General features: G+C 44.8%; 1 protein-coding gene across 1 annotated transcript in view; it reads right to left on the bottom strand.

Moving 5' to 3' along the window:
• Positions 1 to 14,038, bottom strand: part of LOC142759773 (clavesin-2) — a 75,509-nt gene extending 61,471 nt beyond the window's left edge. The window contains exon 1 of the mRNA XM_075862313.1: positions 12,599 to 14,038. Within this exon, the coding sequence (XP_075718428.1) occupies positions 12,599 to 12,987 (389 nt within the window). The 5' untranslated portion in view covers positions 12,988 to 14,038. The remainder of the gene's footprint in view (positions 1 to 12,598) is intronic.
• Between the last annotated feature and the right edge of the window lie 5,131 nt (positions 14,039 to 19,169).

Genomic DNA, 19,169 nt, shown 5'->3' with positions numbered 1-19,169 from the left:
GGGGATACTAAAATGCAACTTTTTCGCTATCTCAGAAAACGCTATGTGTGGCACAAACCCAACACTTCCCATTACCCCAAGAACACTATTCCCACAAAGAAGCACAGTGGTGGTAGGAAGATGATGCTGTGTGGATGTTTTTATTGGCAGGGATTGGAAAACTGGTTAGGAGTGAAGAAAAGATGGATGTCAGTAAATACAGGGCAATTCCTGAGGAAAACCTGTTTGTTTGCCAGGGATTTAAGACTAGGACGGAGGTTAACATTCAAGCAGGACAATGACCCTAAACATACTGCTTATGCCACACTGGAGGGGTTTAAGGGGAAACATGTAAACGTCTTGGAATGGCCTAGTCAAAACCTCAACCTCAATCCAACTGAGAATGTGTGACGTGACTTAAAGACTGCTGTACATCAACACAACCATCTAACTTGAAGGCGTTGGAGCAGTTTTACTTGGAAAAATGGTCAACAATCCCAGTATCTAGATGTGCTAAATCTGTAATAGCAACAAAAGGTCGTTCCACACAGTATTGACTTTCATAGGGTGAGCACTTTAAAGTTTGCGGTTTTTTGTCTTAAAGGGGTTGTCTGGGGATATAACATTGAAGGCCTTTCTCCAGAATAGGATAGAATATCTAAATGTTCTGTCCGAGTCAGCTGCTTTGAAGGAGCCGCGGCGCTCATGCTGCTTCCTCTTCATTTCTTTCACTGCTTGATACTCTCAAATGCTGACACAGTATTAGTGGCAGTTCACCGTATTACAGCCTTCTCCCATTCTCTTGAATGGGAGATGATGTAATACTATGAACCGCAGATTCAAGTGTCTCTGCGTTTTACATTATTGTGCAGCGTGAGCGATGAAAGGGAACTCCCACAAGGGCCGAGGCTTCTTCAAAACAGCTGATTGGTAGGGGTGCGGAGAGCCCACCGATCAGATATTGATGGCCTATCCTATCCTGATTAATTTTATCTCTCCAGACAACCCCTTTAATTATAGTTTGTGTCATAGTGAAAAATAGTTTACACCTTCAAAGTGGTAGGCATGAAAATGGTAAATGAAATGACACAAACCCCAAAAAATTCATTTTAGTTCAAGGTTGTACTGCAACAAAACAGTAAAAACACTTTCACAGAATACTTTCACAAGGCTTTGTACTTCATTGACTTCCAGTCCTCTGTTCATTCTATATAAATGTCCCGTACTTATGTCTATCTCTGCATTCATCTGAAATGCAGAATGCAACTCCTATATGAATATATTTCTTACACAATACAAACATTTAAATTAACCCCTTAACGCACCTTGACGTAAGTGCACATCGAGATGCAGGGAGAGACGTATGCAGCGCGCTGGGTGTGCTCCATACGCTGCGTAATACACAGCTGACACCCGCTACTAATGGACAGGAACAGGGATTGCGCTGTTCCTGGCCGTTTAACCCCTCAAATGCTGCGGTCAATTGTGACCGCAGCATCTGAAGCATTATAGAGAGGGGGCGGCCCCCCTGACAGCTCATCGGCACCGCCACAATGCCATTGTGGGGTGCCGATGGTTGTCATGGCAGACCAGGGGTCCCCAGGACTGCATTCACTCTGCCTGTGTTAAGCCCTTAACAGAAGCCGGTAAAAATTAGTATTGCCGTGCATTGTACTAGCGATCCAATGATTTCTAGTTCAAGTCCCCTAGGGAGACTAATAGATTGTGTAAAAAAAAAAAAAAAAAGCTAAATAACGTTTTTATTAGTAAAAAAAAAAATGCAACAAACTAAAAGTTCAAAAAAACAAACCTTTTCCCTTTTTTCCTCTGAAATAAAGCAAAAAATAAAGAAAATTGGTATTGCTCCGTCCGTAAAAGTCTGAACTATTTTTCTCATCTTCATATTCCAAGAGCTACAACTTTTGTACTTTTCATGTCTTTTTTACACTTTTATTAAATAAAACCACTTTTTATGGAAAAAAAGATTTTTTTTATTTTTTCAAAAACGTTATTTAACTGTTCTTAATTATTTTTCTTAGTCCCAGTAGGGGACTTCATCATGCGGTCTTCTGATCACAGATATAATGCTTTGGTATACTTAGTATACCAAAGCATTATTGCCTGTCAGTGTAAAACTGACAGGCAATCTATTAATAGGCATATTTAATAGGCATATAGCCAGGGCAGGCATGGGGGCCTTTGTTAGGTCCTTGGCTGCCATGGGAACCCGTCGGCAGCTGGCAATCGCGTTCACTGGCTGCCGATGGGTGACAGAGGGAGCTCCCTCTGTCAAAAGATTTAAATGCCACGGTAGCTATTGACCGCTGCATTTAATAGGTTAAACGGCTGAGATTGAAGTTTTTTTCAATCTCAGCCATTGCAGCGGGAGCCCGGCTATCAGTTACAGTCGGGCTCCCGCGGTGATCGTGCGGGCACAGTTCTTGTGCCCACGCAAACACCATCACGTACATGCACGTGGTAATGCGCAAACAGGCCACATTCCCCCACTACAGTTAGGCCTTATTTACACGAACGTCTGCATTTTGCGCACGTAAAAAATGCAGCATTTGGCGTGCTTTGCAGTTCCGTGTGTCATCAGTGTTTGGTGCGTGTCTCCGTTATTTTTGCGCGTATGGCATCCTTATGCCACGCGGTTTTGAGGTTTACAAAATGAAATGAAGGAGGTGGTTTTCTTTTTCCCATCATTTCGTGAGCAACTGTTGCGCGAATCAAGCACAGCACATGGATGTGTGTCCGTGTGCTGTCCGTGATTTGAAGTCAATGGGTGCGTGATGCGCTAAAAACGCTCAAGTATAGGACGAGCAGTGAGTTTCACGCAGCGGACACACGCTGCGTGAAAAACACGGAATGTCTGAATGGCCCCATTGACTTGCATAGGTCCGTGCGACGTGGGTGATTTTCGCGCGCGTATCACGGATGTGAAATATACGCTCGTGTAAATAAGGCCTTACGTGAAAATGCAAGAAGGGGCTAAGGCTACATGCACACGTTGCATATTTTGCTGCAGAAAATACGCACCAAAACTGCAGCAATACGCAGGAAATATGCAGGTAAAAACCACACCTAATCCTGCTTTTTTTTATGCATTTTTCGGTGCGTTTTTTACATTTTGATGCGTTTTTCGGTGCGTTTTTATGCTGTGGATATTGGTGTGATTTTCCTCAGCACTAGGCATATGCAATTCCCAGGTGCATATGCAATTCCCAGGTTCATACGCAAGATAAATTGACATGCTGCAGATTTTAAAATCCACACCGCAGGTCAATTTACGTGCAGAAAAACACTGCAGCGTGTACATGAGATTTCCTGGAATCTTATTTTCTATGCTGGTACTGTATTAGGGTATGTTCACACGGCAAACTAAAAACGGCTGTAAAATACGGAGCTGTTTTCAAGGGAAAACAGCCTTTGATTTTCAGTTGTTTTTTATGCATCAAGCGTTTTTTACGGCCCTTTTTGGAGCTGTTTTTTCTATAGACCCAATGAAAAATGGCTCCAAAAATGGCTCAAGAAGTGACATGCACATCTTTTTTACGGGGCGTTTTTTAACGCTGAAAATAAGCCGTGTGAACATACCCTTAAGCTGCGGCAAAACCGCACGTATTACGCACCATGTGCATTGACCCTAAATGGTGCTAATAGAAACTACAACTCCTCCCCCAAAAAACAAGCCTCATACCACTCCGTTGACGGAAAAATAAAAAAGCTATGGCTCATAGAATGCAAGGAGTGTAAAGCGAAAATTAAAATAAAAAAAGTGCTTGGTCTGTAAGGGTTTAAACGAGGAAAGATCTAAACTCAGGATCATCTGGTACTTTTCTAAAACATGACTAGGGAATTCCTGAGCTACTGCTACATCTGGATTCAAAACTAAAAAAGATCCCTGGTAAAACTATTGTCTAAGCATCCACTTTATCAACACGAAAAATTGTTAATAGTGATTCTCACACATTGTTTTCCCCTGGAGTTTAGGATCCTGAATCTTCATTGAATTGTACACCATCAGCAATTACATTCATATTTGTACATATATTTAATACTTATATTATTTGCTCGATTGAGAATGTATCCATTGATTGTACCTTGATGTTTACTTATGTCCACTTGAAAGGTTCATCTTAGGCTGTGTTCACTTCAGCATTGGTTTCCGTCGAGCCCCTCAACGGAAAGGCCTAGGTTTCCGTTTGCATTACCATTGATTTCAATGGTAATGCTTCCGTTGCTTATGGCTTCCATTTGTCACCGTTGTGTAAGGTTTCCGTTTGTTTTGAAAGAATCAATAGTGCAGTCGACTGTTTTTGTGAATATTAGATCAGGTATTTTATTATTGAAATGCAAAAATTTACTGGATTTCATGCTAGTAGTCAATCCAAAGGAAATAATGCTTCTGGTGACTTAGAGAACAATAAGTATAATTAAAGGCAGTTTACAATATAAGACAATACACTTGCCTGCTTTGTTCACTGTTGTCTGAAGTGATAATAACCATTGTTGAGATAAGGTTCTAAGAATAATAATAGTTAGGGTCTCCATTACTACACATTTCTCCCTCAAGCCTCCATATAAGTACAAAGATAGGAAGTAAATTATAATTTCTTGTTGGGGAAAATGTTACCTCTGTTTTCCTTGGTTTTTTTTCTGACACTGTAAGAATATTATATACCAGGAGGATGTGTGGTCTCCTCTTTATGGGTTATACAGCAAGACAATGAAGTCTACAGCTGAATAGCTGAGAAAAAAAACTTACAGTTTGGCCTAGTCAAAGTCTTGACTTAAAGGGTACCTATCATTCAGGGGCGTAACTAGGAAAGACTGGGCCCCATAGGAAACTTGTGACTGGGGCCCCCCCTCCCCTGGGTGTCACACAACCCCACCCCCTTGTAGATAGTGCCTTTTTTAAAGCCCCCCCTGTAGATAACGCCATACAGCCCCCCTATAGATAACGCCATACAGCCCCCCTGTAGGTAACGCCATACAGCCCCCCTGTAGATAGCGCCATACAGCCCCCCTGTAGATACCGCCATACAGCCCCCCTGTAGATAGCGCCATACAACCCCCCCTGTAGATAACGCCATACAGCCCCACCCCCTGTAGATAGCGCCATACAGTCCCCCCTGTAGATAGCGTCATACAGCCCCCTCTGTAGATAGCGCCATACAGCCCCCTCTGTAGATAGCGCCATACAGCCCCCCTGTAGATAGCGCCATACAGCCCCCCTGTAGATAATGCCATACAGCCCCCCGTAGATAACGCCATACAGCCCCCCCTGTAGATAACGCCATACAGCCCCCACTGTAGATAGTGCCATACAGCCCCCTCTGTAGATAGCGCCATACAGCCCACTCTGTAGATAGCGCCATACTGCCCCCTCTGTAGATAGCGCCATACTGCCCCCTCTGTAGATAGCGCCATACTGCCCCCTCAGTAGATAGCGCCATACTGCACCCTCTGTAGATAGCGCCATACTGCCCCCTCTGTAGATAGCGCCATACTGCCCCCTCTGTAGATAGCGCCATACTGCCCCCTCTGTAGATAGCGCCATACAGCCCCCTCTGTAGATAGCGCCATACAGCCCCCTCTGTAGATAGCGCCATACAGCCCCCTCTGTAGATAGCGCCATACAGCCCCCTCTGTAGATAGCTCCATACAGCCCCCTCTGTAGATAGCGCCATACTGCCCCCTCTGTAGATAGCGCCATACAGCCCCCTCTGTAGATAGCGCCATACAGCCCCCCTGTAGATAGCGCCATACAGCCCCCCTGTAGATAATGCCATACAGCCCCCCCTGTAGATAACGCCATACAGCCCCCCCTGTAGATAACGCCATACAGCCCCCACTGTAGATAGTGCCATACAGCCCCCTCTGTAGATAGCGCCATACAGCCCACTCTGTAGATAGCGCCATACTGCCCCCTCTGTAGATAGCGCCATACTGCCCCCTCTGTAGATAGCGCCATACTGCCCCCTCAGTAGATAGCGCCATACTGCACCCTCTGTAGATAGCGCCATACTGCCCCCTCTGTAGATAGCGCCATACTGCCCCCTCTGTAGATAGCGCCATACTGCCCCCTCTGTAGATAGCGCCATACAGCCCCCTCTGTAGATAGCGCCATACAGCCCCCTCTGTAGATAGCGCCATACAGCCCCCTCTGTAGATAGCGCCATACAGCCCCCTCTGTAGATAGCGCCATACAGCCCCCTTGTAGATAACGCCATACAGCCCCCCTGTAGATAACGCCATACAGCCCCCACTGTAGAGAACTCCATACAGCCCCCCCTGTAGATAACACCATACAGCCCCCCCTGTAGATAACGCCATACAGTCCTCCCTGTAGGGAACGCCATACAGCCCCCCCTGTAGGGAACGCCATACAGCCCCCCTGTAGGGAACGCCATACAGCCCCCCCTGTAGATAACGCCATACAGCCCCCTTTGTAGATATGTATGGCGTTATCTACAGGGGGGGCTGTATGGCGTTATCTACAGGGGGGACTATAAGGCGCTATCTACAGAGGGGGCTGTATGGCGTTAACGCCATACAGCCCCCACTGTAGGGAACGCCATACAGCCCCCACTGTAGATAACGCCATACAGCCCCCACTGTAGAGAACGCCATACAGCCCCCACTGTAGAGAACGCCATACAGCCCCCCCTGTAGATAACACCATACAGCCCCCCCTGTAGATAACGCCATACAGTCCTCCCTGTAGGGAATGCCATACAGCCCCCCTGTAGGGAACGCCATACAGCCCCCCCTGTAGGGAACGCCATACAGCCCCCCCTGTAGGGAACGCCATACAGCCCCCCCTGTAGGGAACGCCATACAGCCCCCCCTGCAGGGAATGCCATACAGCCCCCCCTGGAGGGAACGCCATACAGCCCCCCCTGTAGGGAACGCCATACAGCCCCCCCTGTAGGGAACGCCATACAGCCCCCCCTGTAGGGAACGCAATACAGCCCAACCCCCTGTAGGGACTGCCATACAGCCCCCCCCCTGTAGGGAACGCCATACAGCCCCCCCCCCTGTAGGGAACGCCATACAGCCCCCCCTGCAGGGAACGCCATACAGCCCCCCCCTGCAGGGAACGCCATACAGCCCCCCCCATGTGTCCTGCAAATAACATGCATCCCCTATCCACAGGATAGGGGATACATGTGTGATCACTGGCAGCGATAGGGAGAACCACCCGAAGTTCTCCATCACTAACCTCTGACTTCCGGCGTCTGCGCAGCTCAATAAAAATGAAAGGAGCGCTGGTCACGCATGCGCACAAGCGCGACCGGCGCTCCATTCATTTCTGCGGAGCTGCTGACACAGACCCCGGAAGTCCGAGGTTTGCGATGGAGAACTTCAGGGGACTTTTAGTCCCCCGTTCTCCCTATCAATACCAGCGATCACACATGTATCCCCTATCCTGCGGATAGGGGATACATGTCTTTTGTTTAATGGCAGAGCGGGGAGATACCTCCCTGCTCTGCCGTAGTGTTCAGTGGCTTCGCGCTGTAGCAGCCATAGCGGCCATGATAGCAGTGGCGTAATTACCGCCGTAGCAGCCGTAGCGACTGCTACGGGGCCCACGGCATGAGGGGGTCCGTGTCGCCCGCCGGCACGGGCCCCGTAGCAGTCGCTACGGCTGCTACGGTGGTAGTTACGCCACTGCTATCATTATAATGTGTTAATTATAAATGTGTAGTAGATGTAAAGATATAAAACTTTGTAATATATCACTTTAGGGGAAAGGGGCATCTACCTCCAGTAGCCTGTAGTACTCTCTGAAATGTTCAGAAACCTCCTCAGTCTCTAGATTATATTTAGAGTAAAACAGTAAAAAGAAATAGCAATAGGGGAGGGGGAATGGCAGGGGATGACATCGGATTGGCTCAAAGCCTGCAGCACAGTTCTGACATCACACCAGGAAGAGCCTGCCCACTCAGCAAGCATAGAGAGAGAAAATTTACATTTACATAAACCAGCAAAGGAAATAAAAAACACCCAAAATCTGCTGATTTTTTATAATATGGTTAACCCCTTCCCGCTCCTGGACGTACTATTAGGTCATGGTAACTGTATAGTTCGCGCCCCATGACCTAATAGTATGTCCTGCTTTTAATACAGCGGCGCTCATGCCGGGCGCGTTCATGAGCTGTGATAGCTGCGGTTTTCGTCAGCAGGCCATCACAGCTCAATGTGCCGGGACCTGTCGCGATGGTCCCGCCTCGGCGATTGCCGCTAGTGGCTAGTCAGTGACTAACTGACCAATAGCGGTGATCGGTCTCTTCACTTCCTCTCCCTGACATCACATCCTGCTGCAACTGCCCCGAACATCTCTGTTGGAGGAAGCGAGGCGTTCAGAGCGGTTGTGAGCAGAGAGACAGAAGAGAGAAGTAAAAAAAAAGTTACAAAAAGCACTTTTTTTTGCTTCCCACCTCACCATCCACTACCCATTCCTGTTCCCTTCCTTCTTGTGTTCCCCACACGTTTTTGCTCAGTGATCTCCTATCACTGACCACTTCTCAGTCTTGAGGACCAAATTTCTTGGTACCTGAGGATTATGTTTTCCTTTTTATCTATATAAAATATATAAAACTAAAAAATATATATATATAAAAATAAAAAATAACAAAAAACAAAAACATAGTTTAGCCAATTTAACAGGTTAGTTTAGTATTAGGGTTAGTTAGTGTCAGGAATCCGTCACCGTAGTTAGGTTTAGCGTTAGGGATCCATCACTGTAGTTAGGTTTAGCGTCAGGGAAGTTCACATAAAATCTAGTTAGGTTTAGAGTCAGGCACCCGTCCCCGTAGTTAGGTTTAGCGTCAGGGAAGTTCGGAATAATCTAGTTAGGTTTTAGTGTTAGGGAAGCTCGGAATAAATCAAGATAGGCTTAGTGTCAGGGAATCGTTGCTGTAGTTAGGTTTAGCGTTAGGGAAGTTCACATAAAATCTAGTTAGGTTTAGTGTTAGGAACCCTCGCCCTAGTTAGTTTTAGTGTCAGGGAAGTCCACTTGTTCTCTAAAACAATTTTCCCCGAATTACGTCCGAAAATAGCGCCTCAATAGCGCTGACAAACATCTGCCCATTGAAAGCAATGGGCAGACGTTTGTCTGTTCACACGAGGCGTATATTTACGCGCCGCTGTCAAATGACGGCGCGTAAATAGACGCCCGCGTCAAAGAAGTGACCTGTCACTTCTTTGGCCGTAATTGGAGCCGTTATTCATTGACTCCAATAAATAGCAGCGCCAATTACGTCCGTAATGGACGCGGCGTTCAAGCGCCTGCACATGCCGTTACGGCTGAAATTACGGGGATGTTTTCAGGCTGAAACATCCGCGTAATTTCAGCCGTTACGGATGCCCTCGTGTGAACATACCCTAAGACTCTGCTTGGGCAAACACTCAGAAGGGGTGAGAGCAGGGCACATTCTAGCAGCAACATATTGTGTGTCAAGTACAAGGACAAGAGAGATGTCCTTGTATTGACAACAATACAAGGCCACACCAGTACCCATGTACCAGGACGAGGTACCAGTACACAGTCCCCCCAAACCAGACTGCATCCTGGACTGCAATAGGTACATGGGAGGGGTGGACTTGTCAGATAGAGTCTTGAAGCCCTACAGCGCCATGCGGAAGTCGAGGGTGTGGTATAAGAAGCTGCACATCATACGGATGGCATTGAACAATGCTTACGTGCTACGTCGATGTGCAGGCCAGAGGGGAACTTTCCTGGAATTTCAAAAGGTGGTTATCAAGAACCTTATTTTTAGGGACCAGGAAGGGGGGGCACACAGTACTTCTGGAAGCCAGGCCACACGTATAGTACCAGGGCAACACTTTCCAGGAGAAGTTCCCCAAACTGGTGGGAAGGGAAAGAGTCAAAAGAGGTGCAGAGTCTGCTATAAGAGGGGGATAAGAAAGGACACAACACATCAATGTGACACGTGTCCCGAAAAACAAGGGCTCTGTATAAAAGATTGTTTTAAAATTGACCATACATCCCTTGATTTTGAATTGACCCTGATGCACTCCGCACAGCTTATCCCCCTCATCTTTCCATTCTGAGCCCTGCTGTGTGCCCAGGCAGCAGATAACAGCCACATGTAGCGTATTGCCGTACCCGGGAGAACCCACATTACAATTTATGGGGGCCCAAACGGCAATTTATCTCCACAAATGGAGAATTGCTGCACTCAGGAGAAATTGGGCAAAAAAATGGGGCATTTTGTTCCCAGTGAAAATAAGAAATTTTGTTCAGAAACTACATCTTGTTGGACAAAATGTCATTTTTTTATTTCACAGCCCAATTCAAATAGGTGCTGTGAATAACTGTCAGGTCAAAAATTGTAACAACAAGCATAAATGAATTCCTTGAGGGGTGTAGTTGCCAAAATGGTGTCACTTTTAGGGGATTACTACTGTTTTGGCACCTCAACACCTCTTCAAACCTGGCATGCTGCCTAAAATATATTCTAATTAAAAAAAGGCCCCAAAATGCACTAGGTGCTTCTTTGCTTCATGGGTCTTGTGTTTTAGTCCACGAGCACACTAGAGCCACATGTGGGACATTTCTAAAAACTGCAGAATCTGGACAATACATATTTAGTAGTGTTTCTCTGGTAAAACCTTCTGTGTTGCAGAAAAAAAATGGAATAAAATTGAATTTCTGCAAGAAAAATTAAATTTGCAAATGTCACCTCCACTTTGCTTTAATTCCTGTGAAATTCCTAATGGGTTAATAAACTTTCTAAATGCTGTTTTGAATACTTTGAGGGGTCTAGTTTTTAAAATGGGGTGTTTATGGGGGTTTCTAATACATAGGCCCCTCAAAGCCATTTCAGAACTGAACAGGTACCTTAAAAAAAAGGCTTTTGGAATTTTCAAGAAACAAAAAAGAATGTTCAAAAAACGATGCCAATCTAAAGTAGATATATGGGAAATGTTAATTAGTAACTATTGTGTGGCATAATCATCTGCCCTACAAGCAGATAAATTTAAATTCAGGAAAATGAAAATTTTTCAGAATATTCTGTACATTTTGCTATTTTTCACAAATAAACACTGAATGTATCGATCAAATTTTACCACTAACAGAAAGCCCAATGTGTCACGAGAAAAGAATCTGAGAATCGCTTTGATAGGTTCAAGCATTCCGAAGTTATTACCACATAAACGGACACATTTCAGATTTGAAAAATGGGCTCTGAGCCTAAAGGCCAAAACTAGGCTGCGTCCTTAAGGGGTTAAACAAATTATGTAATAATGAAAAAACTGGGTTGTGTGTTTAATCATGTAACAGTATCACTATAAAAAATATGATACTGTCAGATCTTGGAACGTATGTGCGGTCCAAAACTGTCCAAAGGGTCCTCACATAAAGTGTCCAAGATCTAATTCTACTTGGATCTATGACAGATGAAGATTTGGTGCACAGCATAGGGGTTTAACAAAAAAAAAAAGTTGAATTTAGCAGACTGTTTCTCCAAATGACCTCCATTACTGTGCCAAACCCATGTATACACTGCCAAACTGTTTCTTGCTGAAGGCCTGCAGGACCAGGCAGATGGGTACAACTATGACAAACCATCACTCCAAATGTTAAGCTTCTTCTCCCTTCCTCCACCCACACAAAAAAATAATAATTGGATTAGAAAATGTGTGTTTCGTAGCTGTTCATTACATACATTTTTTTTAAAATGTATCTGGATCTTTGGGGTCATTGTCCTTTAATAAAGTGGTCAGCATAACCGGTCAATATACTTTGACCTATTGTCTCTATTACATTTCCTCCAAGGCAAAAAAAATTTGCATTGTGTTTCAGGAAAAAAAAATATCTGCTAAATTCCCTTAAGAAATTTTTTTATACAAGTGCCATCTAATTTACCAGAACATTATGGACAGCAAAATCAACTCTTGACATGGAACCATTGTGCGCACATGCTCACGTTATACAGTACAGGATCCTTCTAAGCACATGAGGAGAAATAGAATGGGTGTCACGTACTGTGCAATAAAAGGAATGTTAATACTCCACTCTCTGTTAAATATACCTAATACTGAATTCTTACTAGGAAAAACAACTGTTTCCCCATGTACCTGCAATAAAATCATTATCTGGTGGTTATGATGTAACTTTGAAAACAAATATCTGCGTGTTAATGAGACGCAATAAACAATTCTTCTAAGGATAAAGACATATACCTAGTCAAACAATACAATGGATATATTTGAGCTACATTTCCAATTTTTGTTGTAGATTTGCTTTTCGTCTCTCCAGAACAGTAAAAAAAATAAAAAAAAAAAGCTGTCTGGTAGTCACTGATACTAAAGAGATGAAACATGTCCAATAACCAAAACCTGGCCCATTGATTTGGAAATGTTATTTTCATAGAAATAAAAAGTTTAGAGAGCACAAAACCCAAGTGTGTTATACTCACACCAAAACATAAAAATAGCAAAGCCAGAAATGAATATATTGTGTAGAATTACAACTACCAGGAAAGCTACATGAATAATATTTATTCCAAGGCTTGTTTAATGCATTTAATACCATAATTGCGCTTTACCCAGTTGCATAAAAATATTTTCACCCCACATTTACCTGCTCTGGTCCCAGTTGGCAGCAAATAAAACCAGTATCTTCCTGCCAAAGTGGTCAAGATTAGAGAGTACTCCTGGGAATCCATCCTTGAGCCCTTGCTTTATACCTGGATCAGTGGCCTTGAAGTTCTTGAACATATCCAGGTTTTGTTGTCGGTACTCAAAATATTGGGCCAACAAACGGAAAGCCTCAAAGTGGTTAAATTTCCTCGCCCTTAAGAATCTCAAGATGAAGGCATCATCTGTCCTGAGGAAACCAATATCTGGTCGGGTAATAACCATGTCTCTTACCTCCTGGATATCCTGGTGCAGGGTATCTGGGTTCTCATTCAGCTCCAAACGAGCTTTCTCCAGTGTCTCAGGAGACAGGCCAGCCTGTAGGTGAGTCATATTGACTGGGCAAGCACAGTTCTCCTTATGTTCCTGAGAGGCCCTGACTGCAAGTTGTGCCCAGCAAAAATGCAGGATACAGATAGGTATAAATAATACAAACACAAGATAAACCAGTATAAAGATCTCCTTTACAGGTCTGTATAATCACTGAATCTCTCCTATTTCACAGCAATGGCACATATAAGCCCTTGTTGCTTTATCTTCCAGGCTCAAGGATAAGAATTGAACAGAAGAGGATAGCGCCCCCAGGCGGCACTAATATTCAGAAGCATTGAGTATCCTCAGCATTTTGGCTATGATGTTTAAGTGTATACATCCCAAACCAACAGCATCTCCTTTTCTGATTCAATCTCCTTGGCTCTGAGCATGCAGAAATCCAAATGTACTGTGTTATTTTGGTGATCGTGCACCATAAACCCTGATAAACACTCAGCAGGGGATTTTTCTCAGCTGGGTCTGTTCAATGGTTATATAAATCCAATCCTATGGAAATAGAAAACTGGATCCATCTCATCCTAAGAAGAATGCGGCAGCCTGCAGTACCTGGCACAAGCCTTATCCAGCAGCAGAATCATTCAGCATGAAGAAACATCAAGGAGGAGGCAGGAGTCTCCTCTACATGTGGCTCACTGCAGCTGATCTTGTAGCTGTGATGACAGTCGCTTCCCTGGCAATAAGGTTTTGTAAAAGGGATGGTCCACTTTCTTCTTATTTGTCACACCATCATGGATCCTATGATGCCTGCTCCTCAGAATCCAGCTCAGATCACTAGAGTGGCATCTGCCTCCATGGCTTGTGCTCCTGTCTTGCAGCTGCTGTGGGCTGGATGGCAATGAGATGAGAGGTTGCCCGTCTGTTTTATGCATTCAATCACTTGTGGTCCTGCTGCTGCTGCTGGAGGGTGGGTGACGTCAGCCTTGGCCCAGCCAGTACTATGCAGCTAGTAGCTGAGACTCAGCAGTATGCAGCATCCTCCCTGCTCTTATCTTCTTCCAACATGCCACTCACATTCTTTGTTAGCGATCCGTATTTAATTCTGCACCTGCTGTCTTTTCCTTTGTGGTGCCACTCACTGCCCAGCCCCTCCCTGGCCAGTTTCAAGCCCACCGTAAGGTTACAGCATGTACAAAGAACAGGACTTGCAGGCTGAATCTGGTTTCATAACATTCACCTCTCATGTATAAATATTTAATTCTATTAGATACACATTGTATCCTTGGGAAATACATATATCACAACATATACAAATGTTGCAGAGCTTACTTTGAGATTTAACTCTTTAAGGCTACATTGTCTGTGAAAGTAATAGTTTATGAGTTAAAGAAATCCTGTTGGAGGGAGGCGTAGAAGGCATAAACAGCCAATTTTTAGTGTATCGCCATTTAACTAATTTAACAGTGTTTTTAAATGCTTGTAAAGAGAACGTAATGACTTTCAAGCGTTTTCAATGCATTTTTTTACAAGCAGTTTTGATAGTGTTTTTTATTTTGTACCATTTTGAACATGCCTTTTTTTCCGGTGTTTTTGAAGTCCTAAACATCAGAAAAAGTTTCGTACCCAGAGAATGCTGGGTTAAGAAATAAAAAAAGGCCACTGACCCCAGAAACATCAACAAAACGCAACAAACCTAAATGTTTTTGTATGTAGTGTTTCTATATTTCACTATATACGTTAAAGTAACGTCTGGTCGCAGCGTTTCTAACCTAAAAAACGCTGTGAAGTACACCAACGAAAACCCATGAAAACGCAGACCTAATCAGTTGCACTTGGTGTGACAGTAGAGCCACGTCATAACACATAATTTATGTTGGTAAAAGTGACAATGTGCCTTCATAAATATGGTGCTCACTATAAATAGCATTTGCCTGCATACATTTTTTATTTTGGCTTTTCTGCCAGTCACCATCACCTTCCAAATCACAATCAGTTACTAATGAGTATTGGCTGGATCTCAAGGGGTTAAAGTGCTGGTAGTGTCAGCAGGGCCATTTTAAGGCTATGTTCACATGATTAGGCCGGATTTACACGAGCGTGTGCGTTTTGCGCGCGCAAAAAATGCGGTGTTTTGCGCGCGCAAAAGGCACTTAACAGCTTTGTGTGTCATCACCATATGATGCGCGGCTGCAAGATTTTTGCGCAGCCGCCATCATTATGACACTCTGTTTTTCTGTTTTCAATCATAGTTTTGACTGCTGTTGAGTGAAAAACGTGCGTCCCACGGAGGTGCCTCCGTGTGGCATGCATGATTTTCACGCACCCATTGACTTCAATGGGTGCGTGAAGCACGAACAACGCACAAATATAGGACTTGTCGTGCGTTTCACGCAGCAGACATACGCTGAGTGAAAATCACGGACTGTCTGCACGGCCCCATAGACTAATATAGGTCCGTGCGACGCGCGTGAAAAGCACGCGCGTTGCACGGACGTATTACACGTTCCTGTAAATCCGCCCTTAGGGTATGTTCACACGTTTCGCAAAAAAACTTCTGAAAATACGGAGCTGTCCCTTGATTTTCAGACGTTTTTTATTCAAACTCGCGTTTTTCACAGCATTTTTTACGGCCGTTTTTGGAGCTGTTTTTCTATAGAGGCAATGAAAAACGGCTCCAAAAATGGCTCAAGAAGTGACATGCACTTCTTTTTTGCGGGCGTTTTTTTTGCGCGGCCGTTTTTTAAAACGGCCTTGTAAAAAAACACTCCGTCGGAACAGAACGCCGTTTTTCCCATTGAAATCAATGGGCAGATGTTTGGAGGCGTCCTGCTTATTATTTTTCGGCCCGAAAAATGGACGAAAATAAGCCGTGTGAACATACCCTAACACACTAGTGGGAACACTGAAAATGTTTTATGTGTGCCCCAAGCCAGGGCCAGCCATTGGGGTGCGCGACCTGTGCAATGGCACAGGGCGCATCACTCCAGCAGGTGGAAGGGGGTGCTGTGCTGGCTCCACTACCTGGCTTGTATTTCTGAAGCCCTTGCGTCTGTGATGTACTGAGACACATGACGTGACACATGACAATTAAACGTGTGTGTTAGGCTGGATTCACACGAGCATGTTCGGTCCGTAAAGGATGGAACGTATTTCGGCCGCAAGTCCCGGACCGAACACACTGCAGGGAGCAGTGCTACTAGCAGGGCTACTAGCATTATAATTATGTACGACGCTAGGAGTCACTGCCTCTCTCCGTGGAACTACTGTCCAGTACTGAAAACATGATTACAGTACGGGACAGTTGTCCCGCAGCGAGGCAGGGACTCCTAGTGTCGTACATAACTATGATTCTAGGTGCCCGGCTCCCTACAGTGTGTTCGGTCCGGGACATGCGGACGAAATACGTTCCGTTCTTTACGGACCGAACATGCTCGTGTGAATCCAGCCTTACAGTGCAGCGGCGGGCCTAGAACAGAGAACGACCCGGACAAGTGGTGAGTAAAATTAACCAGTGCTCAATTCCCAGGTCTCCAGACTGCGAGGCAGCCATTATTTATACCCTATTTTAATATGACATAGTGGCAGAGTGGGGGGCATAAGGGGGCTGTTGGGGGCAAAAGGGGGGATGTATATTGTGTGGAGTGGGCATAATTATACTGTGTGATAGTGTGACTAAAAGGTGGCCGGGCGTTATATTGTGTGTGGGGTGGTATAAGTGGGCATTATTTATACTGGGCGTCACAAGGGGGCATTATACTGTGTGGGGGTCGGTAAAAAAGGCATCTTGCTATACTGGAGCACTAAAGGGGGAATTATACTTTGTGGAGCACTAAAGGGGACATTATACTGTATGGGGGCAGTAAAAGGAGCATTATACTGTGGAGGAGGGCAATGAGGGGCTTTATAGTGTGTGAGGGCATTAAAGAGGGGATTATACTGTGTGGTGGGCACTAAAGAGGGCAATATACTGTGTGGGGGGTACTAAAGCAGGCATTATACTGTATGTGGGGGCAGTAAGGGTGGCATTATACTCTGTGGGGCGCTAAAGGGGGTAATATACTGTGGGGGGCATTATACTGTATGGGGCATTTATGGGGGCACTATACTTGTTGGGGTGTGGGTATTCTTGCCGTCATAAATAGTCCTCACTCAGGATTTGGCAAACAATGCTCTTATTTATTTTGAGCAAATAGAAAACAAAAGTAAAATAACAACAAAAAGCAGGTACATTATTAGTTAAATTACTTAAATACACAATATTCTATTTCCAAGAATTCTACAGTCTTAGGGCTTATTCAGACGAACTTGATATACGTCCGTGCCTCGCACGGACCTATATTAGTCTATGGGGCCGTGCAGACAGTCCGTGATTTTTACGCAGTGGGTGTCCGCTGCGTAAAACTCACGACATGTCCTATATTTGTGCGTTGTTCGCGCATCACGCACCCATTGAAGTCAATGGGTGCGTGAAAATCACGCGCAGCACACGGAAGCACTTCCGTGGGACGCGCGTGATTCGCGCAACAGCACTGAAAAGTATGTATGAAAACAGAAGAGCACCACGTGCTTTTCTGTTTACAAACATCTAAACAAAGTGTCATCATGATGGCGACTGCGCGAAAAGCACGCAGCCGCGCATCATATGGTGATGACACACGGAGCTGTTAAGTGACTTTTGCGCATGCAAAACGCCGTGTTTTTTGCGTGCGCAAAACGCACACGCTCGTGTGAATCCGGCCTTAAAGGGACACACACATTTGTGTTTAAATTTCAATAACACATATTATACATAAACCATATATTATACATATTCCATACTGCCTGTCTCCTTTTAAAATGAAAGGGAGTTTACAATCTCTATACACATAACAAAATCATAGAAGAGAAACTTACATATACTTTGTTGGGTTGCAGCTCCGCCTCACCTAGCATTAATCAAGTGCATCCTATATAAACCCAACACACCCTCCACTCAGCTTTAGGCCTGATTTACACGAGCGTGTGCGTTTTGCGCACGCAAAAAACGCGGCGTTTTGCGTGCGTAAAAGGCACATAGCAGCTGCGTGTGTCATCAGTGTATGATGCGCGGCTGTGTGATTTTCGTGCAGCCGCCATCATTATGACACTCCGTTTGGATGTTTGTAAACAGAAAAGCACGCTGTGCTTTTCTGTTTACATTCAGAGTTTGACAGCTGTGATGTGCGTGATGTGCGAACAGCGCACAAAGAAAGGACATGTCGTGAGTTTTACGCAACGCACTCACGCTGCGCAAAATTCACGCACTGTCTGCACTGCCCCATAGACTAATATAGGTGCGTACGACACGCGTGAAAAGCACGCGCGTCGCACGCGCGTATATTACGCTCGTGTAAATGATGCCTTAGTCACATGCAGGTAAGATACAGGTAATGCTGTGTGTTAGTGAGGAATACAAAACCAGTTTGTCTCTAGAAATAATAGTGGAAAGAGACAAAGAGTTTGTTGGCCAGCAGGTGAAAGAGAGCAGACCGATACAGACAAGCTAATTCACTATTCACCCCCTCAATGATACCGTATGGGGGCACTAAAGGGGCATTGTACTGTTTAGGGACACTAAAAAGTATATTATACTGTGTGAGGGCATTATACTCTTTTATGGGGCATTATCTTTTATGATGGGGGTGGGGTGTCGAAACAAAATTTCACACAGGGTGTCATCTATCCTATGGCCGGCCCTGCTGCCAACCCCCCCCCCCCCCCCCCCCCCAAACCTTTTGTTCACCGTTTAAAAATGTAACCTCTAAATTATGTTTTTTAATTAGACACCTTAATAGGGAAGCCTTTGACTTACAGGTGACGTCTTACAGTCATTCACTTTACCATTTTCTTTTCTATCCGGCTCTGACCATCATGTAGACATTTTCCATAGTCTCAGCAGAGTTTGCTGCCCAAACGTTTTGGATTTCTTGCTTTTCTAGTACCCTCCCCATCTTTTTTACACGTTCTACACAAACTCTCCATCCTGCTGCTCAAGGGCTGGCAGGCAAATTTCAGCCTGGGGTGCAAGCGCATAGCCCATATTTAGCCTGCGTGTAAAGACAGCAGACGTAACTGGTATTTATATCTGGGATTGTACATTACATGCGTGTGCGGTCCCAACATGAGAACATCACCTCCAGCTGTCGTATTTTAAGGACAGCTGGAGATAATCTCATGTTATTGCACACGCATGTAATATACAATCTCAGATACATGATTAACCCCTT

This window comes from Rhinoderma darwinii, chromosome 4 (assembly GCF_050947455.1).
Source record: "Rhinoderma darwinii isolate aRhiDar2 chromosome 4, aRhiDar2.hap1, whole genome shotgun sequence".
NCBI lineage: Eukaryota > Metazoa > Chordata > Amphibia > Anura > Rhinodermatidae > Rhinoderma > Rhinoderma darwinii.
This window is presented reverse-complemented; position numbering and strand designations above follow the sequence as displayed.